The sequence below is a fragment of the Sciurus carolinensis genome, chromosome 6 (assembly GCF_902686445.1).
Source record: "Sciurus carolinensis chromosome 6, mSciCar1.2, whole genome shotgun sequence".
In the NCBI taxonomy this organism is placed as follows: Eukaryota; Metazoa; Chordata; class Mammalia; order Rodentia; family Sciuridae; genus Sciurus; species Sciurus carolinensis.
Genome location: NC_062218.1, coordinates 16787539 through 16814200, shown reverse-complemented (window position 1 = coordinate 16814200; position 26662 = coordinate 16787539). Strand labels below are relative to the sequence as shown.

The following is a 26662-nucleotide window of genomic DNA, read 5'->3' as shown; positions in this document are numbered from 1 at the left end:
CTGTCCAACAGGTCCCTTAGCTCCTTATTCCATACACACTCAAAAAAAAATGAAATATTGTTTTGGAAATATCCTTGCTTTTGGAGTGAGAAGTCATGGGGTTCAGTCCTAGACCTTCCACCTACTTTCTTTGGGAACAAATCTTTCTATGTGAATACACTTTTCTACATCCACCTGCTTCATTTTTTAATTGAATAAAGCCACAGTTGAGGATTAAATAAATAAGTTATGTGAAGAACATTTACAAACTAAAAAGATTTCAGTAAAACTTATACTGTGTCCAAATAAAGTAACATTCTTTTGCAACTTGATAGGCCAATGCAACTACTAATGTCTGACAGAATAATTCTAAAGGAAAATACATGAGGGGTCAACCATGTAGGACATCCTTGCTTTGCTCTTGAGCAGGATATGAACTATCAAAGGGTTAAAGTAGAGACCCCTCCTTTCAATTTTAAAGGAACTCAATACATCTTGCCTGTGGTGTGTCCACCTAAAATTAGGAAGTATCTATAAATAGACAAAGACACTATGTTATTTTTCTGTCAAAATTCCATTATTTTCCACCATCTGTTTCTGTCATGTTAGACACTGAATTGTTATTCAGCAATTTAAGAAATGTGAACTCCTAAGCCTGATTAAGATCTGCAGTGCACAATGTTCCATGGGGATAATCATTTTTTTTACATTCTTAGGGCATTAAAGCATCTTGAGGTGTCATTCAGGATGTGCAGGCGAAAGCTGTGCTGTGCTGCCAGCCAAGTGCTCAAAGGTGGTTGGTGATAGGGATAGTAAATCGCTGATGTCAGTTCACCATGAATTTTCCGTTTTCTTTTTTCCCTAACTGTTCATCCTCTTTCCATTTTTCTTCAGCAATTGTAGTCCTTTTTATCACCTTGAGGCGCAGCAAGAAAGAGCCGTTGATCATTTCGGAAGAGGACGTGCGAGAGAACGTGGTCACCTACGACGACGAGGGCGGCGGGGAGGAGGACACTGAGGCCTTTGACATCACAGCCTTGAGGAACCCTTCTGCAGCCGAGGAGCTCAAGTACCGGAGAGACATCCGGCCTGAAGTGAAGCTCACTCCCAGGCACCAGACACTGTCCACCCTGGAAAGTATAGATGTCCAGGAGTTTATAAAGCAAAGACTGGCAGAAGCAGACCTGGATCCCAGTGTCCCCCCGTATGATTCCCTTCAGACTTACGCCTATGAGGGTCAGAGATCCGAAGCTGGGTCTATCAGCTCACTGGATTCAGCAACGACACAATCAGACCAGGATTATCAGTACCTTGGAGACTGGGGGCCGGAGTTTAAAAAGTTAGCTGAACTTTATGGAGAAATAGATTCTGAAAGAACAACTTAGGGGGCCAATTCTCACGACCTTGTAGAATCTGCTTCCTCAGCAAGTGGAGACATAACCTCAGCAACGACAAGGCATAACCATGGAAACAGTACTGGAACTGAGCAAGCTGTACACAGCTCCTGTAGAAACAAGTGCCCTTTCCACAATCAAAACTGGGTTATTTAATTGGAAGAAAGTCCAATATTAAAAAAAAAAAAAAAAAAAGCAGAGAAAAATCTATTGTTCCTTGTGTATATTTTCAATTGCTCAATAAAGTCTGTGGTACTGTTTAATTAAGAATACCTGAAAAAAGCCAAACAATGAATATTTGTTTCCATATTTTGTGATTTTTTTTTCCTAAAGCAAAACTACACAAAGGGGCTCAAAATCACTGACAACTATGACTTTTAGGGGTGGTTCACTGCAAAAGGAAACTCATGAAGGTAACCATGACCTCTTTTCCACTTTTTTGAGTGGAGTCTCCAGAGCCACACGTGGTTGTGAGAGATCCCATTAGCCTTGTCTGTGTTCACATTGCATACGGTGTTCCCCCTTCAGACCACTCTGTCATGGACTTGTATCATTTCCCTCTGCCCTCCCCACTTCTTTTCTCCATACAAAATTGATGGAGCATGGGGATTTGCTGCCTGCACTATAATGTATGCAACTCGGGTGTACCAGATGTGCACCGTACTGAGAAGGAGACAATTGTCTCTTCTCAGCTGCCCGCCTTTATTTTAACAGGAGATCCCCCCTTTTTTTTAAATCAATAGAATGAATTGTTGAAGGTATACTTTGAAAATCTGATAAGTCAGGGAAAGTTTTAATTTTACGAATAGCTACAAACCTTATCCTGTACAAAATGTTGAGGAACGTTTTATTTTTTTCCCTTTGTTTTCGAAAACTGAAATCCTCAATTTTAATCATTCCTTTATCTAAAACTTGTCAATATTTTGCTGATTGGTTTACACATCAGTCTAATGCATTTTCCATTTTCATCATAGATAGCCATCCAAAATATGTACCTCACATGCTATCATAGTCTAAAAGGACTGTCCTTCAACTAGCATAAACATAGACTCATGGTTGACTGATTCTTTTACACGGGTTCAGACTTTCTCAGTCTCACTAACTAATTAATCCTTACGTGTTTGATGTCTACAAAGGAATGTGTAGGACTGGGCACAAAAAGTAAGAGTTTCACACTTATTATCCTTGGACACATGCCTGAATGTCTCTGAAATTCAGGATCCAAAAGTTCAAGATAGACATGGAGTGACTTCCCTGCCTACCTCACAGGGCTGTTGTGAGGATCATATAAGCATCTGTAAAACCGCTTTGACCACTGCAAAGGATTCTGCTCCTTACATGTTTGCAGACATTAATTTTCTAATTCCATTACCTTATAAATATATATTTACATACATTTTACATAAAATATTATATTACCATGGGAGAATGTCATGAAATCATCAACAGTGATGTTACTGTTTAACTAAATATGTAATGCACAAGTCTGATTATTTCAGTATTTTCCTAAATAATCTCATTTCTTACTATTTCTGGGGGCTTTTTTTTTTTTCCAAATTGTTTTGGATAATGTTTTGTTGTTGTTTGTTGCTATTGATCTCGAAGTAAATAATCATAGCATAATGGTCCTATTTTCTAAAGTGATCCCATCTGTGTATTCAGTTAAATTAGAATTTTTAAATCCATGAAATAAGAATTATGTGATTTGGGAGATTTCTTTTTTTCTCTTTAAATTTTTCATGGTCTAGGGTCTCCAAAAGTCACATGACATTTTGTGTAATTCTACCCATGTGCAAAATTTTGGATTCGCAACTGCCCTGTGCTATCATATTTCAGTTTTGAGGTTTGGGAAGAAAGTAAGTTTAATTTGAATAATTCTCAATTTGTGTTTTAAGCCTGAGGAATAAAATGTAATTTAAGGTTTTTACAACATTTTAGCTTCCCAGATGCTGCTTTATCATTTTTTAAATCATAACGGTGTGCGTCCCAGTGTAGAGCTAAATCCAAAGAGACAGGAGGGCTGGGGAAGAGCCTCTGGACACACAGGTCTGATCTTGCTAAGAGTGGACTACATTAGTCTTGAAAGGATAGCAAACCTCGGAGAACGACTGTGTACTGTGGTCCTGATGTCCTGACTTTCCTATTTCAAAAGGAGGAGGAAGGTCAGGATTCGGAAGTCCATTCAGCTTTGAATTTAGATTTTGATAAACCATCCATGGCTTTTTATTTTTGAAATATTGACCTCATAACTTTACCAATGAGGGTTTGAAAGATGAAAATGTGTGTTTTCATTTAACCATTTACATGAAGCTTAAGGTTCTCTGTCTGGTTTTTGGTACTCGAATATTTCCCTGATTTTGAAGAATAAAGCACTCCAGTCCAGTTTGTTTTAAATTATACCTTAGAGTGATGACACATTGATTCCAAGTTCCTGATATTGAATCTAAATATGAAGTCAAAATGGATCATCTGTAGTTTGGAAATATATATTCATGTTGATTTATTTTAAAATTTTATAAATGAGAGTATTCCAAGTACTTTTTTACATGAACTTGGAAATTAGGCAAGTATATTCTTACAAGTTGAGATTGGATCTCATTTATTGTCTTCTATTACTCTGAGTGAAGAAAATAGTAGTGATATTTAAATGCTCTGTAAATTGACCAGTTATTTAACAGTAGATACATTACTATAACATCTCCAGTTGATCAGTTTTGGAAGAAAGTTCTCATAGAGTTTTGAGAGTCAAGTCTATACATTGACTCTATGCTTTGACTGTCCACAAAGAATCAGCTATGGACTCACATGTCAATAATGTCTCTGCACATTTCCGAAAGTTTAGTTGATACTTATAGACCTAAATTTAAAAAAATCTTCAAAATCAAATTAATGCTTTCATTCATAAAGCAATTTTCAGATTCTTTACAAATGGTGACTGATAAGCTAAATTGTAATAGTATGCCAATGTTTTTATCTAGAGTATTTCCTAGCAGTATTTTTTAATTTCAAATATTTTATGCAAACACTGAGAAATTAAAAGGATTTGCAGAAATCACTGAAGACCTATTATCAGAAATTATTTCTATGACAATGTTGTACAAACACAGATTTGAAGAAGAGACACAGGAGGAAATTACAACCAAAATAGAGCTTTACACAGAGGTAAAGTGTGACTTTTCTCTGGTACAAACGAGGCTATTCTGAATGAAGTTATATTCACTTAACCACATGGGTACACACATATATATGTATATGTCTTCTTAAAGAAAGTTTGGAGAATAAAATAATATTCAAAACAGATGTGGATATTAATGTGATCAAATATGTGATTAATATAAAGTTTTAGCAGAAGAGTCACTACAAACAGATGACTCAAAATGAATTTTTGACTTTATCCAGCCTAATGTACACAATGCACACAGTGCCAGTGGTAAATACTAAGAACTAAGGACTTGGATCCTTGGGATACACTTCAGTAAGAAATCTTCATAGGAGGAGGAGGTGCTTTGGGTCCACCATTATGAGTAATGCAGAAGATTTGATATGCAATTAGTCATTGTTCCCTTTATTCCCACACATATCTACCTACAAGTTTAATTTGGTGTCTCCTTTCTGGTTTAGCTGAATACAGGAAAAATAAGCAAAAATTCAAAGAGACTTATTTCAGAGACACCAAGAAGTGCAAGTTTACTAAGTATGCTAATAGAACATGCTTGCACCCAATACTTTTGGGGTAAGTCATTGTATATTAGCATGGAAATAGCTTGATCAGTTTCTTGACAAATTGGAACTCCAGAGCTAGTTATTCTGGAAAAGGGTAGAGTCCCACTTTTCAAATTCAATTTGTGCTTAGCTTCTAGGTATGTTATTGAATTGAATAACTTGCTTTCAATTTCAAGAATTAAAAAAAAAAAAGTCAGAGCATATATCTTAGAAAATATATCACTCAGATTCAAACTTCTTTCTCTCTCAACCTCTCTCTCTGTCTCTTACCCTTTATGAGTAAAAAATAAAATAAATAAAATAAAAATTATGCAAAGGAAATAAAACCATTTCAACTTTTATTTTGTACCTCATCTGCAGAAGCTAATCTTATAAACCCTGCAGCCAAAGGAATCTTACAACCATTTGAAGATGACAAGCACAGAACCCAATCATTTTTCAAAGTTCCCAAATATTTAATTTTAAAATGACAATGTTAAATTCAATGATTTTTGATATATCAAAGGCATATTCCTATTCTGGTTTATGGAAATGAAAGATGTAGTGAGGCAGTCATTTTTTTTAATAAAAGAAAAAAATCACAGAAAAATTTTAAAAAAGTTTTCATTGTATCATTGATAAAAATAAAAGGAAAAAATTCTCACTCTAGGGAAGAATCGTTACATTTATCTACTTTATTGTGTTCATGGAATTAAAGATTTTTTGGTCTGCAATACTGCAGAGACATCAAAACTTATTTTACTGACGATTAATTTTAAACTCTGAGGTGAAAGTGAATGGAGAAAATGTGCATTCAATGGTTCTTGAAATTAGTTCCTCTGAGAAAGGCAAGGTGCCATTTATACATTGCAGTTCATAAGATGGTTCAGTCTCAAGGTCCAGCAATACTAGCTCTGAAAGTAAGAAAACATCATTATAGTTTCACCCTAATAATTTCATCAAGGCAATTTTTGTTATACCAAAAGCACTTCAAATTTGTTGCTCTAAATCATCTATTGATCTTTCCAAAGTGCCATTTGAAATGTCTTAGTTCCAAAGAGAAATTTATTCATCCAAGTATTTACTGAGTTAGATGCACTGTATGTAACTTGCACTCTATGGTTAAAAAAAAAAAGAAGAAGAAGAAAAAATGATAGTATTCAGGGACTAAGAGAGCGCATAAAAAAATACATCCTGGTGATGCTTGTTATCATCCATCTAATTAAGTTCTTTTTAGAAAATCAAGACCTGTACCCAAAACTATGAACTTTTTATTTGTGTGGGCAAAGAAATATAAGGCACAGTGGCCAGTGTTAATAGAGGCACAGAAGTGACATCCTGAAAGGGCACAGCAACACAGTGAAACTATGCTAATAAGGTGCAATAGCAGAGGTCTTCTTTAAGTCAGGGGGATCAACAAGTGGTAAGAAGGATGCAGAGTGAGATAGAAACACAGATCAGTTAAAGCCAATGTCAAATGGTAAATGATTGTTTATGGACTAGAGGATTCACGCAGGGAAATAATGATAATGCAAGACATTAAGAGAAGGTGCATATAAACTTCAGGCGATTGAGTGAAACTCATTATTTAGCCAAGGTAACTGAGTTTATTCTACCCCAAACAAGAAAGTCATCATGACTAGAACTTTCTTTCCAGAAATTGCATCTTTCATTATCATCTTCCAGTCCATAAAGAGGTGTTAGAGGAAAACTCTTGAGTTATTCATGTACCTACAGAGACCATCGAAGACCATTTTAATTCTTTCCAGAAAATAAAACTTGGGCTCAAACTGTGAGAAGTTTCTGACCAGACACAGGTAACATATATTTCAAGATTGATTGTTGGACTCTCAGAAGTGTGTCTATTTATTTATTCCAGTAAAAATAAAGTGAGAATGAGGAAAATTTGTGTTTTTAAGAACAAAATTTGTTTGTATAATTTTTTAGCAGTTGTGTTTCTATTCCATAGTCATTATTTTAGGCATAAAAATATTTTGAACTAAAAAAATTCAAAAACCACAGACCAAATTGCTCCCTTATTATAATTAAAATGGTTATTCTATAATGAATTATTCTGGATGCTTAGCAACACAGAATTTCACGTATTCTCCTGTTTCATTATATTTTACGTTGAGATGTATTTCACAACGTGACTGCCATACAGCATGAAATTTCAGTGATTTGTTAGTATGACAGGTAGACAGCCTGAGATTTCTACTTTTGTATTTTCCATTTCTCACTTGTTCTTTTTCCGCATTTACTTGCCTATTTTTAACAACCCCTGAAAAGCTATGTTTGAACAATTTCCTCATTTCATGTGTTTTTCAGAACAAATACAAGAAAATGTTTTCAAAAGTAGAGTGGTTATGTTGTTTCCAAAGTTTTGATTTCAGTGAATTTTCTCCACCTCTGTCACTAATCATGCTTTTCCTTACCAAAAAGTAATAAAAAAAATTTGCATTCAGAAGAGTGCTCTGTGATAGTTACTTTTCTGTGAACGGAGACTTCTGTTCTGTGATGCAGTTTGGTTCATGTAGCTTTCACAACATTGTACATTTTTAAGTTTTTAGAAGGCACGCCATTTCATTCTTCCAAAGATAGCATGGGGGATTTTTTTATTAATATGTAAAATTTACTTCAAATATTTCAATTGGCTTTGATGATTCATTCCATGAACATTGAAATCATGTCTTAAATATGATTTCAGCCATTGCAGTTTTACTCTACACACCACTTTCAATAACATTTTAAAAGTTTAATCTACAATTATACTTTTAAAAAAGTGTAATTTTATTGTTATCTTTCTTCTTAAAAGGAAATTTAGAATTTTGCTTTTCCAGAATGAGAGCTAACACTGATTCAACAACTCAAGTTGCATCTTGTGAGTGATGTTTTCTCTTTCCAAGTGCACAAAAATTTTAGGCCATTGATCAATGATGAATGTCAATTAGTAACTCAAATATCTCAATTTAGCAGTTTTAAATTGTCTCTTCTAATTTAGGTTAATACAATGTTTATACTTATACCAGTTTCTATTCAGTAGAAATCTCCTCAGAATATGACTTCTAAGGCATGAGAAAAAAAATATGCTATCTCTGCCTCCCTCAGCATATGTCATTTCTTCCTTTCATATGTCCAGTATTAAGTTAATCAGCCATCTTTCTCATTTTTAGCCATCTCAGTTTCTGTTTGACTATAGGAAAGTCAAATGCTGTATTGGAACAAATAATTTGAAGATGCCAGATCACAATTCAACTTTCAGGATTCCCAGTCAGTAACTTGAGTCAAAATATGGAACTGGACAAAAACAAACAGAAGGTATTTACACCTGAATCAATGAACATTAGGGGCAGGGGGAGGTTGGCAGTCTGGGCTTCTGAGACTATAGTCTGGAATCTGAGTATATTTCAGTGTAAAAGTCTAAATGTCAATATAAATGTTGTTTACATAGCCCTTCCATTTAAAATAGAAATTATATCTTCACATTGTCTCTGGGAGTTGTTATGAATACAAGATAGACTTTTCTCTGTGAAGCACAGAAAAGAGTAAGATCTACGCAAATTGAATAGTTTTATTAATATCACTTTTTTATTGTGCCTTTGACCCGTGTCAACCTCGGACTTCAGAAAATTATGAATTGGATTGTGTATTACAAGTAATCAAGTTTCAAAGTCGACTAAGTTTTTTCTATCCAAACAAGCAAGGAAAAAAGCCATTGCGGTGTTAGATCTCTTGATCCTTTTATCACCAGGCTGAGGACAAAGAAAACTACAATCCCTAATGTTATATCTCCTATATTGTATTTATTTCAAATTTTTAATACAGGGTTCTAAATAAAAGATTAGACTAATTAATTGTAGCTATGTATTATGCTTTTACTTATGTCCTCCCTTTATTAGAATCTTTGTTTATAATTACAAATTCTATTTACCAATATAATTATTAAAAAATAAGTGAAGTTCGTTGTTTAGTTTTTTGTGGAATAATAGAATTAAATATTTAGATCAAAATAGTTGGAAGTATATAAAACCTCCTAAAATTTATAAGAAACAAAACTTATTAGCTTCATCATGAAATGTATTTTTCATGATTAAAGAAACACATTTCTTGGATGTTGAGCCTATTCTGCAATGTTAATCAAAGAAATATGTTCCCATTGATGGAGGCATGGAACAAAATAAAAATGATTTGTTTAGGGTATATGTCTGCACTAGGAGAGCAATAAAATTGCCTATTGTCTGTATCAGAAGAGAAAACATTTGTTTTCACAGTATATAGTTTCATTTCGAGGTTGTTATTGTCAATACATTTTACCAGCACACAATGTCTTAAGGACATTAAAGGGGATCTTATTAGAAATAAAGGTACATTTTGAAAAAAATTCTACTTTTCTCTGTATTGCAACCATAAACCTGCTCCTCTCAACTTTCTTGATCACAGAAGAGGCAGAAATTACATGTAAAATAAAATAATTTTACATTTAAAATAATTTTGCCTTTATTTCTCTTAAAATCTGATTTTATTTCAACAAAACTCTGATTCCACAAATTCTCAAAGATAATCCTGAAGCTCATTTCACTGGTTATGTTCTGTTGTTTATTTAAAATTGCTATCTCAAGTTTGTATATATTCTGAAGAAATTCAGTGGGGAAATGACTCAGAAAAAGTAATAATAATGGTAAAATTATAATTCTCCAAGTTCCTCCCTGGTGTGTAGAAACACTGACTTTTATCAGTGGTTTCAGAGGACCATGTTACACTTAATTTTTTAAAAAGAACAAAATAAAATAATGAAAAAACTGAATCTTTAATCCCCAAATAAATGTTCATGATGGTATTTATTATTTATCATAGAGTAGACCTGATTATATGGGAAGAGAAGTAAACAAGAATGATCTTATGAAATGTCAGGAAGGCTGAATGAAACCAGGGATGAAGAGAAGGAGAGAAGGCAAAACATTTCTGGTTGGAGAGGAAACTGAAAATTTTTAGGCAGTATTATAGACCATAGAAAACAAGAATTTCATTCTGGTCAGTCATATTTTGACATAAGAACACATCCTTAACATTAGTCACAGGAACAGACCAAAGTCAATTTAATCAAACAAGTGAAAAGAAAAAAAAAAAAAAAAAAGGTACATAATGATCAAAATGATGGAATGAAAGTGCTTTATATATCCAAATTACTGCAACACACCTGAGCAAATCATGATTAGATAGTCAATGGTGGTCATATTTTGGATGACTTTTAAAAAGTGAACACTTTCCATAAACCAGTTGTTGTGAATTAAGCTGCTATAAACATCGATGTGACTGCATCAATGCAGAATTACTGTAGAATGCTAATTTTAAGTCCTTGGGGTATAAACCGAGGAGTGGGATAACTGGGTCCAAAGGTGGGTCCATTTCAAGTTTTCTGAGGAATCTCCACACTGCTTTCCAGAGCGGCTGCACCAATTTGCAACTTCACCAGCAATGTAAAAGTGTACCTTTTTTACCCGATCTGTGTACAATGAATCAAAACGCAGTCTGTAAAAATAAAAAATAAATAAATAAATAAAAAGTGAACACTTTGTAGTAGGAAAATGAACCTAGAGGTGTTTCTTAGGAAAGTCATTAGTGGTTCATGTCTCACACAGAATCTGGCAGTAAATATGAACCTACCCAAATAAGTTAGGAAGAAAGAAATTTAAGGACCAAAACAAAATTACTTAAATAGAAATAATCCATAAATTTGAGTTGGTACAGTTTATAGCTGGTATCAGGTCCAAATCACAGGTCCCCGTAGAAAAGATGTTATGGCAAGCATAGAACCAGAAACAAAGTTTAAGAGTCCCGTGTGAGTGTACGATGTATCCCATGAGAAGTTGCTGTGAAACATATTTCTTAAAACATCTCTCAAAATATTAGACTTCTTCAGAGCAAGTACTTGAAATGGTTCAACTCTGAGTCTTAAACATCCTAAGATATTTCAAACTATGTTGCACTCAAAAAGAGCAGCAGATATGCCCTTTAACTAGAAGATAGAAATGAAAATTAACTCCCAGGTGTTCTTTGATTGTGGGTCAGTGGAGAGGAAAACAGTCTGAAGAAGATGTCAAGTTTTCTTCCTGATTTTGTGCCATTATCTATATAAGAATTTCCAAATGTTTGAGTGTATGTTACAAGTGGGAATTTATCATTTATTATGCTTTAATAACATGGTTTTTTAAAAAATATTTTTTTACTTGTAGATGGACATTTTGCCTTCATTTTATTTAATTATTTTAAGGGGGGCTGAGGATCAAACCTAGTGCCTCACACACGCTAGGCAAATGCTCTACCACTGAGCCCCACTCCAACCATTAACATGGTTTTATCATCTATGAAAGTCCCTGCAGTTCTCCCAAGACCCTCAGATTGGATCCCAGCTCCCTGGGTGACCAGATACCTATATTCTCACTTTATGAAATAGCCCAATGTAGAAATGCATGAGTAATACAGGACTAGCTGTTGATGAACGTGCTGAAGAAAAGAAATCTCTTCAGAGGAAAAATCTTGAACATTTTTATCATAGAGAAAAGTCAGATTTAATTTTATGAAGGAAATGCATGTAGATTTTAAAAGTATATATATGTGTGTATATATATATATATATATATATATATATATATAGAGAGAGAGAGAGAGAGAGAGAGAGAGAGAGAGAGATGTATATAGAGAGGTGGGGGATTCATGTATGTATGAATTAAGAAAAATAAATAAAGTAATATATTTGAATTTCCTATGAAGCATATGTATGACCAGATGATTTTCTATTCTCTCAGAAGTAATCACTTCCTGATTTTGCTTATCCCTGTAATTTTTCTAGTGCCTAATATTGTACCACATTTCAGTCAATAAATAATTTAGATATTTTTCTGTGATATTCTTTTCCTATAAAGCTCAAATGTTATCATTGGCCAAAGTTGTTACTAATATAACTCATGGACTGAGGGTTTCTGGAACATAAATCACGTCAAAGATTGCTCTTAGTTCAGGTACTTGTTTGTTGCTTTTCTATTGTGATGTCAGTGATTTAATGCTCTGACAAAATTACCAGGAATATCACAGAAAGGTGGTTCATGTTAACCAAGGAAAAGTCACTTACAACAGCTTAGAATAGTACTCACCACTAAAGAGGAATCAGGGAGAACATCAATCTTGTCTACAAGGCAGATTCTTCTTCCAAGTCTTTTAATTGAGAAGTTTTTTTTTTTTTTTTTTAACATTAATAATATAAACTCTCCTATAGTCAATACTTAATTTTAAATTGTTCTAAGTAATGGTCTCATTTAATCATTATGATTACTATTTTCACAGTACCAATGATTGTTTATATTTAGCCTTATTATGACCATTTTCTTTAACAAAAATTACTCAATTTTAACTATGCTCCTGCTATCAGTTTTGTGTAAATATTTGTACTATTATTCATAAATTCTCTCTGATTTTTGTCCAATAATTTCTTGATTTTGCTTTCATTTATTAAACATAGTTTTAAGACATATTTATAGATTAACTAACATATTGACCACATTTTGGGTAATACTTCACTGTGTTTTAGCATCTGTTTTTTTCTGATTAGAAGTTAGCTCTCAGTTTGGTTCCTGTATTTATTTTTTTGTAAGTCTTTTTTGTTCTATCTTAAATTTTATTTTGTTTGTGGTGTTCTGAAATTCTGAATTTTTAATATGGTGTAATTTTATGTCACTTTTACTCTTTGAGGTGCTGGAAATTGCCATGATTTTTAAACCTGAGAATACATTTGTTTCATTTGCATAAAAGTCTTCATCATTTTCTTTTTAAATATTGACTTTCTTCCATTTTTTTCTTATTTCTTTTTTTTGTATTTTTTAAAATTTATTCTAATTGTAAACAAATGGAATACATCTTGTTTCTCTGTACATGAAGTAGAGGCATATCAATTGTAAATCATACATTTACATAGGGTAATAGTGTTTGATTCATTCTGTTATTTTTTTTCCTTCCTCCCACTCCTCCCACCCCTCTTTTCCCTCTATACAGTCCCTCCTTCCTCCATTCTTGCCTCCTCCCACCCCCATAGTGTGTCATCATCTGCTTATCAGCAAGATCATTTGACCTTTGATTTTTTGAGATTGGCTTATCTCACTTAGCATGATATTCTCCAATTTCATCCATTTGCCTGCAAATGCCATAATTTTATTTTATTATTCTTTATGGCCGAGTAATATTCCATAGTGTGTATATATATATATATATATATATATATATATATATGTGATATATAACTGTGATATATATTTATATGTGTGTGTGTGTATATATATATATATATATATATATATATATATATATATATTTATCCATTCATCAATTGAAGGGCATCTAGGTTGGTTCCACAATCTGGCCATTGTGAATTGAGCAGTTATGAACATTGATGTGGCTACATCTCTGTAGAATGCTGATTATAAGTCCTTTGGGTATAGGCCAAGGAGTGGGATAGGTGGGTCAAATGGTGGGTCCATTACAAGTTTTCTAAGGAATCTCCACACTGCTTTCCAGAGTGGCTACACTAATTTGCAGTCCCACCAGCAATGTATGAGTGTACCTTTTTCCCCACATCCTTCTCAAAACCTATTGTTGCTTGTGTTCTTGAAAATCGCTATTCTAATTGGGGTTAGAGAGAATCTTCGAGTAGTTTTGATTTGCATTTCTCTTATTACTAGAGATGTTGAACATTTTTTCATACATCTGTTGATTGCTTGTACATCTTCTTCTGTGAAGTGTCTGTTCATTTCCTTAGCCTGTTTGTTGATTGGGTTATTTGTATTCTTGGTGTAGAGTTTTTTGAGTTCTTTATATATTCTGGAAATTAGTGCTCTGTCTGAAGTATGAGTGGCAAAGATTTTCTCCCAATCTGTAGGCTCTCTCTTCTCTCTTGCTGATAGTTTCCTTTGCTGACAGAAAGCTTTTTAGTTTGAATCTATCCCAGTTATTGATTCTTGTTTTTATTTCTTGTGCTATGGGAGTCCTGTTAAGGAAGTCTGATCCTAAGCTGACGTGTTGAAGGTTTGGACCTACTTTTTCTTCTTAAGGTGCAGGGTCTCTTGTTTGATTCCAAGGTCCTTGATCCATTTTGAGTTGAGTTTTGTGCAGGGTGAGAGATAGGGGTTTAGTTTCATTCTGCTGCATATGGATTTCCAGTTTCCCAGCAACATTTGTTGAAGAGGCTATCTTTTCTCCATTGCATATTTTTGGCACTTTTGTCTAGTATGAGAAAATTGTATTTATTTTGTTTGTGTCCGTGTCCTCTATTCTGTACCATTGATCTACCTGTCTATTTTGGTACCAATACCATGCCATTTGTGTTACTATTGCTTTGTAGTGTAGATGAAGTTCTGGTATTACGATACCCCCTACTTCACTCTTCCTGCTAAGGATTGCTTTAGCTATTTTGGGTTTCTCATTATTCCAGATGAATTTCATGATTTCTTGCTCTATTTCTATAATGTATGTCATTTGAATTTTAATTGGAATTGTATTGAATCTTTGTAGCACTTTTGGTAGTATGGCCATTTTGACAATATTAATTCTATTTATCTAAGAACATGGGAGATTTTCCACCTTCTAAGATTTTCTATTTTCTTTCTTTGGCGTTCTGTAGTTCTCATTGTAGAGGTCTTTCACCTCTTTTGTTAGATTGATTCCCAAGTATTTTATTTTTTTTTCAAGGCTATTGTGAATGGGATAGTTTTCCTAACTTCTCTGTCTGAAGATTCATCACTTTTGTATAAAAATGCATTAGATTTATGAGCATTGATCTTGTAACCTGCTACTTTACTGAGTTCACTTATGAGTTCTAAAAGTTTTCTGGTGGAATTTCCCTGTTCCTCTAAGTATATAATCATATCATCAGCAAATAGGGATAGTTTGAGTTCGTATTTCTTTGGTATGTCTAATTCCTTTGGCTAGAGTTTCAAGGACAATGTTGAATAGATGTGGTGAAAGGGGGCATCCCTACCCTATTCCTGTTTTTAGGGGGAATGCTCTCAGTTTTCACCATTTAGAATGATATTGGCCATGGGCTTAGTGTAGATGGCCTTTACAATGTTAAGGAATGTTCCCACTATCCCTATTTTTTCTAGTGTTTTGAGCATGAAGGGTGCTGTATTTTATCAAATGTGTTTTCTGCATGTATCAAAATAATCATGTGATTCTTGACTTTAAGCCTGTTGATATGGTGAATTACATTTATTGATTTCCAGATGTTGAAGACATATTGCATCCCTGGGATAAAACCCACTTGATTGTGGTGCACTATCTTTTTAATATATGCAATTTGCTAAAATTTTGTTGACAATTTTTGCGTCAATGTTCATTGAGGATATTGGTCTGAAATTTTCTTTCCTCGATGTGTCTCTGTCTGGCTTAGGTATCAGGGTGATATTGGCTTCATAGAATGATTTTGAGGGGGTTCCCTCTTCTTCTATTTCATGGAATACTTTGAGAAGTATTGGAATGAGCTCTTCTTTAAAGGTTTTGTAGAAGTGGGCTGAGAGCCCATATGGTTCCAGACTTTTCTGGTTGGTAGGCTTTTGATGACTTCTTCTATTTCATTGATCTACTTAAATTGTGTATTGTCCTCCTGGTTCAGATTAAGTAGTTCGTATGTCTCTAGAAACCTGTTGATGTCTTTGAGATTTTCTATTTTTTTGGAGTATAGATGTTTAAAATAGCCTCTAATTATGTTTTGTATTTCACTCGTGTCTGTTGTGATATTTCCTTATTCTTTCCGAATTTTAGTAATTTTAGTTTTCTCTCTCCTCTTTGTTAGTGTGGCTGAGGGTTTATCAATTTTGTTTGTTTTTCAAATAACTAACTTTATATTTTGTCTTTTTTTATTGTTTCTTTTGTTACAATTTCATTGATTTCAACTCTGATTTTAACTATTTCCTGTCTTCTACTACTTTTGTTCTTTTTCTAGGGCGTTGAGCTGTAGTGTTAGGTCGTTTATTTGTTGATTTTTTTTCTTTTATTGAATGCGCTCCATAAAATAAATTTTCCTCTAAATATGGCTTTCATAGTGTCCCAGAGATTTTGGTATGATGTATCTTTGTTTTCATTTACCTGTAAGAATTTTTTTTGTTTCCCTCCTATTGTCTTCTGTTATCCATTCATCATACAATAGTGTATTATTTAATCTCTAGGTGTTGGAGTAGTTTCTGTTTTTTATTCTGTCATTAATTTCTAATTGCAATCCATTATGATCTTACAGAATACAAGGTAATATCTCTATCTTCTTGTATTTGCTGTATTTGCTAACAGTAGCTTTGTGGCATAAAATATGATCTATTTTAGTGAAGGATCCATGTGCTGCTGAAAAGAAAGTGTATTTGCTCTTTGTTGGATGGATTATTCCATATATGTCCATTATGTCTAAATCATCTATTGTGTTATTGAGATCTATGGTTTCTTTGTTCAAATTTTGTTTGGAAGATCTGTTCAGTGGTGAGAGAGGTGTGTTAAAATCATCTAATATTATTGTGTTATGGGCTATTTGATTTCTGGAATTGAGAAGGATTTGTTTGACATACATGGATGAGCCATTGTTTAGGGCATAGATATCTATGATGTTATGTCTTGCTGATTTATGCTTCCCTTAAGCAGTATGTAATGTCCTTCTTTATCCCTTCTGACTAATTTTGGCTTGAAGTCCCCATTATCTGATATGAGGATGGATAGTCTGACTTTTTTGCTGAGTCCATGTGCATGGTGTGTTTTCAACTTTAGTCTGTGGGTATCTCTTTGTATGAGATGAGTCTCTTGCAGACAGCAAATTGTTGGATCTTTCTTTTTAATCCAATCTGCCAGTCTATGTCTTTTGATTGATGAGTTCAGACCATTAACATTCAGGGTTATTATTGAGATATGATTTGTATTCCCAGTCATTTGGCTCATTTTTGTTTTTTTGACACAATTTTTTTTCTCCTTTATTTGGTTTTTCCTTTAGGGTAGTTTCTCCCTTTGCTAATTTACATCGTTGTTTTTCATCTCTTCCTCATGGAATATTTTGCTGAGAATGTTCTGTAGTGCCGGCTTTCTTTTTGTAAATTCTTTTAGCTTTTGTTTATCATAGAAGGATTTTATTTCATCGTCAGATCTGAAGGTAAGTTTTGCTGGGTACAAGATTCTTGGTTGGTATCCATTTTCTTTCAGAACTTGAAAAATGTTGTTCCAGGCCCTTCTAACTTTTAGGGTCTGGGTTGAAAAATCTTCTGATATCCGTATTGGTTTCTCTCTGAATGTACTTTGATTTTTTTTCTCTCACAGTCTTTAAAATTCTGTCTTTATTTTGTATGTTAGGTATTTTCATTAAAATGTGCCTTGGTGTGGGTCTTTTGTAATTTTGTATATTTGGAATCCTATAAGCCTCTTGTATTTGATTTTCCATTTCATTCTTCTGATTTGGGAAATTTTCTGATATTATTTCATTGAATAGATTGTTCATTCCTTTGGTTTGTTTCTCTGTGCCTTCCTCAATCCCAATAATTCTTAAATTTGTTTTTTTCATGATATCCCATAGTTCTTGTACATTATGTTCATGATTTCTTACCATCTTCTTTGTTTGGTCAACTTTTTTTTCGAGATTAAATATTTTGTCTTCAATGTCTTGTTGGGGGCTATGCCATATGAACTTGTTGAAGATGGCGCCTGGCAGCCAGCCAGAAGCTGTTTTGATCACATTGAAGGTAAGCGTGCACAGGTGTTTTCAAGTGCTCCTGCTTGCGCCTGCTCGTGATTGGGCACCTGGCTCCTCACATGATCTCAACTGGCATGGCTCCGCCCTCCGCCTCTTGGAGGGAATATAAGCGGACAGTAGGTAGTAGAGAAAAGAGCAGCAGCAGGCAGAGAAAAGTGACAAGGAGTAAGGAGCAGCAGCAGGCAGAGAAAAGTGACAAGGAGTAAGGAGCGACAGTATGAGGAGCAGCTAGCAGAAAGAAACAGAGAAGCCATTAGCAGAAAGGAAAAAGAAGAAGCGGCAAGCAGATAGAAACAGCGAGTAGGGGGAGTGGCGGAAGATCGATAGCAGAGCGGAGAGCAGAGAACTGAGAACACATCTTTTAGGTTGCAGATCACAGATTGCAGTACGTGGGACACATCCCTAAAGTACCTTAGGTAGACGGACCCTTAGTTCACAGGATGCAGGACGCACCTTTAAGCAGAAGCAGCAAAACTAAGAAGATAAGATTTCTGAAAGTGTAGTCTCTCTCTCTCTTAAGCAAAGTCTTTCTCTCTTATGCAAAGCCTCTCTCTCTCTCTCTCCTCTTAAAGCAAGCAAACCTCAGTTCTTCTATCCTCTATACCCGCGCAAAATGTTGCTGCAGGCGGTGACAAATTGCTATGGGCGGCGACAGTGTCTGAGGTTCTGTCTTCCAGGTGTTCTATCCTATTGGTTCTACTTTCTATGGAGTTTTTAATTAGACAATAAACCAAATTAAAAACTCTTATTTCTTTCTTATTTGCTTCCTGATAATATATTTCCTTTTTTTATTCAAGATGTTTCTTCTACAAGTATTGTAAGTAATCTCCAATGCCATCTTTATATTTTCTCTCTCTCTGTTCTGGTATCTGGATAATTTTTTTCAAATCTTTTCTTCAGTTCCTTGATAGTCTAACCATCTCTGTTTACCTTCTCTGAAAGTCATACATAAAGTTATTTTACATTACTATTTTGTTCATTGCCATAATGTCTTCTTAAAATTATTTTTGTGTTTGATTTGTCATTTTTATTCCAATAAACTTTATTTTAAGGTAGAGGAAAACTGTGAAATGATGACATAGTCCCTCAAATCTGTTTCTCTATGTTATGGACAATAAGTGTTCTCTCAAAATGGATATGTTGAACTCCTAACCTTCGATTTGATGGTGTTTGTAAATGAGGTATTTGAGATGTAATTAGGTAGAGATGAGGTCACGAGAGTGAAGCACCAAGCACAGGAACAGTGTCCTCATAAGAAGAGGGGAGAGACCACAACTCTTTCTCTCCACCATGTGAGGATAACACAAAAGGATCCCATCCCTGTGTTAGGAGCAGAGACTTCACAGGTAACTGAATTGGTCATCACCTCAATCTTAGGTGTTCTAGATTCTAAAACTGTGCAGAAATTTCCATTGTTTAAGTCACCAAGTCTTTAGTATACTTTCATTGCATCCTGAGCTTACTAACACAATGAGCCTTCAGAATCTATAAGTTCACTATGTGTGGATTAAAAAAATTATGAATTAAAATTATAGTAAAATTATTGTCTGCACTGAATCCATACAGATGTTTCTTCAGAATATTCCTTATACAGATATGAAGATTTTAGCATGCCATTTACATTGTATTAGGAATTGTAAGTAATTTAAAGATGATTTAGATTACTAAGGATTATATATGTCATTTATTTGAAAATTCTGTACCAAAGTTTAGCATCTGTTAATTTTAGTTTCTGTGGAAGGTCCTGAAATAAAACCTTCACAGGGGACAATGACTGTACTTATGCCTCTTACAAAGGTATTTTAGAAGTTTATAAAAATGGGCAAAATAAATAGAATGACCAACCCAATATTTAACATCTTTAATGTCTTATAGTAGCATAATTTATTTGTTATAATTAATGAATTAATATGGCTACATGATTTTCCATATACCCTAATCACATTTTATCAATTCTTGATGTTCTCCTTTCAGAATCTCATTTGGATATCATATTACATTTAGTCACCATGTCTTCTTAAGCTCCTCTGGGCTGTGACAGTTTCTCATACTTTATTTTGTTATTAAGGAGTTTTGATAAAAAGACTGGTCAGATATCTTTTTAGAATGTTGGTATAGTGGAATCCACAGAAGTAAAGTAGAGTTTTCATCATATCCATTGTACACACTGCCAACATTCATTATCATTGTTGACGGTGACTTTGATTACCTGTACTGTTGGTAATGAAGGCAGCGCAGCTCATATTTAAGGAATGGACATTCTGGAACACTGAGTACCTAGGGAATTTATTTGTAATCTTACACTTAGGAGATGTGCCTCTTCTCCCTCATATATTCAGTCACTCAATTATTTATTTGCATCAGCATGTACTCACAGATACCTATGTTAGTGTTTGCATTATAATTCAACACTAATTTATTTATTTTGTTGCTCAACAAGTTCCAGTTGGCTCTTTCAATTGGCACCTGTGTGCTTTTGGAATGCTGCCATTAATGCAAGTTTGTTTTAATTGTGGGCAGATTATTTTGAGCTTTTTCTTACTGGGTAGCCCTGCAAAAATACTTTGTATGAATTCTGCTTTGGTCATAGCACCAGTTTTGTGTCCAATGAGTTTTTATTCCTTATTTTGTAGAATGTTAATCAGAAGGTAAGACTTGAATGTTAGATTTTCTTATTCCATCTTGGGATACCATTGCTGCTCAGTACTCAAGTGTCAGAGAAAGGAATTGCACATATACATATGTGTATGTATGTATATATATGTATGCATATATATATGTATAAAAATATATTTATATATCAATACATATTCATATATATTTATATATGTATATATAATTATATTATTATATGCAATATAATATATATGCAATATAATAATATAATATAATGTTTATATATACATATTTATAAATGTATATATGTGACTATCTAGTGTATTAAGCTAAAATGAATTAAAACTGGTCTATCTATTGCAACCCATTGTTCATTATTGCACAAATCAGTCTATTCTCTTACCTTGCTTAGTTATAAACACCCATTCCAATAATGATAAATCTGACTTCCATTATCATCATACATTAACTTGTTTATTTCTATTCCACCTGAATAACAGAATCAAGATTGATAACATCTATCTCGACAGAAAATAACTTTTTCCCTTAGGGCACAGTCTTTCATGCAGTATTTTTTTGCCTTTTTGTTTCACAGAATCTACATATTTCAGCAATTTTTCTTCTTTGCCAGTAGTTGTTTTGTACGTTTATAATATAATATATTAGCTTATCCATTCTAGATTCTAATCAGGAATTCCTTCAACCTTATAAATGATTTTTCTAATTAGCACCCATTAAGATTCACTGTGCTATAAATTCTATAGGTTTTGACAAATACCTAGGATTGTGGACTTATCATCATAGCATCATACATTATGGTTCCACTGCCTTGAAAAATAGTCTATGCATCACTTAGTGAACAACTTTCTCTGAAACCCTGGCAACGAGTGATCTTTTCCCCATCTCTATAATTTTGCCCTTTCCAAAAATGTCATAAAGTTGAAATGATAAAATATGTAGCCTTTTCACATTTTTTTAAATTGGAAATATACTTTTCATATGACTTTTCACGGTCTGGCAATTCATTTCTAACACTGAATAATATTTCATTGTATGGGTATAGCACAGTTATTTTCAATTACTAATTCATTTATTATAGGTATCTTGGTTTTTTATAGTGTTTTAAAATTATGAATAGAGCTGCCATGCATATTTGAATGAAAATTTTGGTATAGAAAATATTTTTAATTAACTGGTAAATACTGAAGAATGTGATTGTTATGCTGCAATCTTATGTTTAATGCTGCCATTGTATAGTTTTCTAAAGTGGTTATATGTCTGTTTACATTTTACCAGCAGAGAGTACTCCATACTCTGGACAGAATTGTTTTTTTTGCAATTTTTAAAACTGTAAGTGGTATCTCATTATTCTTTTAATTTTATTTCTCTCATGATAAATGGCTATGAAAGTATTTCCACAGGCTTTTGCTCATGTGTTTTCATTCTTCTCTTGTATTTTCCCTTGTAAAATGTCTGTCAGATATTCTGCCAATTCTTATAATTGGGTTTTCCTTTTCTTATGGCTGAGTTTTAGGACATCTTTATATATGTTGGATACAATTATTTTTCAGATATATATTTTGAAAGTATTTTACCCAATCTGTGTCTTGCCTTTCCCTTTCTTAACAAAGTGTTCCAGAGCAGAAACACTAAAGTACAACTTATCAATTTTGAGATGGATAATTGTCAAATCTGTGGTCATTTGGATTTTCTCCTCGTATATTCTAAATGTTATGTAGCTTTTTCATTTTAGGTTTAGGGCTATAATTCATTTTCAATTAATTTCTGTGGTGATGTAAGACTGGGTCAAGATTCTTCTTTGCCCATGGACATCCAATTGTTTGAACAAATTATCAGTTATCCCACTGAATTACCTTTCCAAAGATTACATAACTATATCTTTATGTCTATATCTGCACTCTCCATTCTGCTCCATCCTCTGCTGTTCACTCATTCCATGCTGACTTGATTAATGTAGCTTTACAATAATTCTTGAAGTTCTATAGCATGAGTCCTAAAACTTTGTTTTTCATATTCATTATTGAGTTGGTAATCTATATCTTTTGCCTTTTTATGCAAGCATTAGAATCAGTTGATGCCAAATGACTTACTGGCATATTTATTAGGATTTTGCTGAATTTATAAATCAATGTGGTGATAATTTAAATTTTAAAAATGTTAAATCTCTCAATTAGTTAATACAGAATACCTCTCCATTAATTTAGTCCCTTTTTTCATTTCAGAATTTTATGTTAACTATATGCACTATAATCCTACTATGGCATTAATGATCATGCCCTCCCCAAACTTGAAATAATAAGTTTATACCTAATTCCAAAATTATGGTATTAAAGTATGGGGTCTTTGAAAGGCAATTAGGTCATAAAAAGAGAGTCATCATTAATGGGATTAGCCCCTTCATAAAAGAATTCCAAAAGAGTTCCCTTATCCCTTATACCATATAAGATGTGATCCAGGAAATGAGCCCTAACCAGACCCTGATTCTGTTAGTGTCTTGGTCTTAAAGGTCCAGCCTCCAAAACTGTTAAAAATATAAATTTAATGTTTATAAATCCTCAGTTGTGTCATTTTGTTTTAGTAACCCAAACAAGCTCAGATACTGCTATATATGTTTTGCTAAATTTATGCTTATTGATGCTCCTTTGGGTATTACTTTTTGCATTTGAAATTCTATTTGTTCATTGTTGATACATTAAATGTCACTTGACTTCTAAAATTTATTATAAACTCTGTATCCTGTGATTTTACTCATTCATTAGTTATAGAGGGTTTTACTTTTTCTTTAATTTTTAGACTGTGTGAATAAACAGTCATATCACTCTGAACAAAGGCAGTTTTATACTTCTTCCTACTCATCTCTATGTTTTGCTAGTTTTTCTTCCAGTTTGCCCAAAGTAGCACTTCCTGGATGATATTGAGAATAATTGTGAGAAAAGACATTTTCCTGTCATGGCACCAAATTTCATCTAGACTCAACAATTCTCTAAGAGAACTCACAGGACATAGAATAAAGTCACACCCAAGACTTACACATAAAGCAGCAAAAAGATACAAACCAAAGTCAGTGAAAGGAGAAAGTGTAATGGTCTATCACTGTTTTCCAAAGAGTAACCAAATGGATTTATAGAAAACATAAGCGGAGACTTACAAGGGGAATCAGATCATGTACTTGTACAGACCAAGAAGACCCACAACATACCATGTACAAACTGAAGAACCGAACCAAAACAAAAGCAGCTGTGAAATTCAGTAGCGGGGAACAGGGACACACTGGGTTAAGCCCTGGAGCTCAAAGGCCCAAGCAACAAGAGCCCTGATGTAAAAGGAAAGATGGATATTCCTGGTCAAGAAGACATAAAGTGTTCACTCTTCCTGTGTCTTTTAAAATTATTCAGGCCCTAGATGATTAGATGATACCTGCCACCATTGGGTGTGTATCCTCTTTACTCAGTCTACTGATTCAGAGGTTAAGCTATTCCAGAAGTCCCCCTACAGGCATATTCAAAAGTAACATTTTAAAAACTCTCTGAATATCCATCCCTTAAACCAAATTGGTGCATAAAATAAACCATCACATTGGATGATACCCAGAGGAGAACAGTCACAAGCTTCTAATAATCCCTTCAGTAAAGTTAAGCAGGACATACTCCTCCAACAATCACTTACAATAACAAATTCAGAATGTATATACCTGGCAATCTCATTAGTGTTTGAGACCCAAGGTTTTAACTGCAGACAGGTCATGTATACAACCTCTGTCTAGACAGACCACTAGATGTAAAGTGATAAGATGTTCAGAGTAAATCGTATTGTCTGCACAAATTATTTAGGCACAGCAAACCAGATTTATCAGTTATGGAACAGTGGGAAGACTCTTCAGCTCCAAATTCTCAGGGCCTGTTCAAGGGATCAATCTAAGCAGAATTTCATAAGGTCACCTACCTTACCTTTATTTGATAAACATGTCATGGTCTTTATGTGAGAGGAAGGTGTTTAGTTTCTAACTGTTAAATATGCTAACATTTTGGGATTTTTGTAGATATCCTTCTATCAGTTTGAAAAGATTCTCACCTATTCTCTGTTTGCTCAGGATTCATGTCATAGATGCATATATTAATCAAAATTCTTCCAAGAAATTAACTAATAGGATGTATATTTAGAAAGAACTAGATTTTTTATAATGAATTGACTTTGGGTTGACACATAACATTAATCATCACAATGGTTGTTGAATTTTTTTAAAAAATGTTCTTTCTACACCAATGACATGAGTTTGTGGGTTTTCTTCCTTAGACTGTTAATATGGAGGATTTCATTGATTGATTTTTGAATGTTAAACCAGTCTTAGAAATTAAAATAAATTCCACTTCATCATGGTTTAGAATTTTTTATACCATTCTGTAATTGACTTTGATCTTTGTCCAGGATTCTGGGTACAGAATTTGCAAATTTTTAGAATTTCTTTATTGATAGGAGTATTTTGTTATCATCATGGACTTCTAGGGTCATTCTTTGTTTATGCTAATAAGGTAACTTTTAATGCTACTCTGGTAGTAAAAAGGATAGGAACAGACCTTTCCAGTTTGACCAGTGATGTGATTAGAAGGTCAAGTCATTGAGTCAGGCAAAATCAGTTCCACTTCCAGGCAGGGAAGAGTGAATGAGAGTGATAAAGCTGAACTATCAAAGAGAGGGCATGCCAACTCCCCCAACTCCACAAATGAGATTTCTCTAGACTACTACCAGTAGATCTCTTCATGTAGACTGTCCTAATTTGAATTTTTGAAAATAAAATTATAATTTTAAGCATAAAATCTCAGTCCTGCCTGTGTCCTACTTAATTATCAAACTTGAGGAGATCAGAGCAATCCCAGTATTTGGAGCTAGCAGTCAGTTTTTTAGAATTACCAGTGACAAAGGGATTCCTGAAGATGTGATTGTTATCTGAACAGCGGTTTTATTGGGTATTGTCTACAACCTGTGGGATCTTTGCTAACAATGGATCCTTAAGCTCCAGAATTACATTGCAGTATATGTAGGATTTCTCCTGTCTTCCTATAGCATATTAAAGCATTATTTTCAAGTCATCAGTGGAAGCCTCTGGAATAATTGCTAATTAGAAGCTTTGTTTTTCTTTCTGGACAGATGATTTTGCATTGTTTGCGGCTTGTGGAGATCACCATTTTACAACTGCATGGTTATCAGTCCCATTTAAAAGTATGTCTCTGTACTTCATCAAATTTTTGAGATGTTTTGCACAAAGAGGCTTTTCGAAAGACATCAAATTCTCTTGTTGCCAGAAACAGAATTAGTTTTCATCTCTATACTCTTATACTCAAATTCTTATTTCAGAACAGATCTCTAAAGGATGCTGACAATCATGATGGTGACAGCTCAAAAGATCACCAGTGGTTAAAATTGTGCCAACTTTAAATGAAAAGGAAATAAAGAATCTTGCTCCACTACTTTTATCTTGAAATATATTTCACCATTTGACTCTGTCTTTTTCAAATTTCAGATGGATATGGAAACAATCAAAGTATCTTAGTCCATCATGTGCTGTCACAACAGAAGACCTGATACTATGTACTTGATAATAGTTGGAAATTTATTTCGCACAGTCTTAGAGACATAAGTACAAGATCAAGACTCCAAGACTCCAGCATCTGGGGATGGACTTTATGCCATGTCACCTGGGTGGAAGGAAAGAGAGTGAGAGAAGACAGGAGATGGGCAAAACAGGACCAGACTTGTCATTTACAGTGGAGACCACAATGGAATAATGAAACCACTCCTGCTACTATGTATCTAATACATTTTGAAGTTGGGTAATGTGAAATTCCAGTTTTTTTGTTTGTTTGTTTGTTTTTCCTGAAGACTACTTTGACTGTTTGGTGTCTTTTATGATTCCATATACATTTTGGAACTTTTTTTTCTATTTCTGTAAAAGATAACATTGTACTTTGATGTAAGTATCACATCACATCAATTGGATTGCTTTGGGTAATATGAAATTTTAACAAAGTTAATTCTTCAAATCCATGAACAAGAATGTCTTTCTACTTATTCATATCATCTTTAATATCTTTCATCAATGTTTCACAGTTTTCATTTTAAAGGCATTTTATCTCTTAGGTTAAATTTATTCTTAGGTTTTTTTTTTTAATTTTTGTGACTATTGTAAATG

General features: G+C 33.7%; 1 protein-coding gene across 4 annotated transcripts in view; it reads left to right on the top strand.

Annotated features, from left to right (window-relative positions):
- The window catches only part of Cdh18 (cadherin 18), a 959213-nt gene extending 951535 nt beyond the window's left edge, over positions 1-7678 (top strand). For 2 of the 4 annotated variants that reach the window (XM_047555975.1, XM_047555974.1), the window contains one exon: positions 874-7678. In XM_047555975.1, coding sequence (XP_047411931.1) covers positions 874-1364 — 491 coding nt within the window. In that variant the 3' untranslated portion in view covers positions 1365-7678. The remainder of the gene's footprint in view (positions 1-873) is intronic. The other 2 variants (XM_047555977.1, XM_047555976.1) reach the window with 1 other exon arrangement.
- Positions 7679-26662: the final 18984 nt, after the last annotated feature.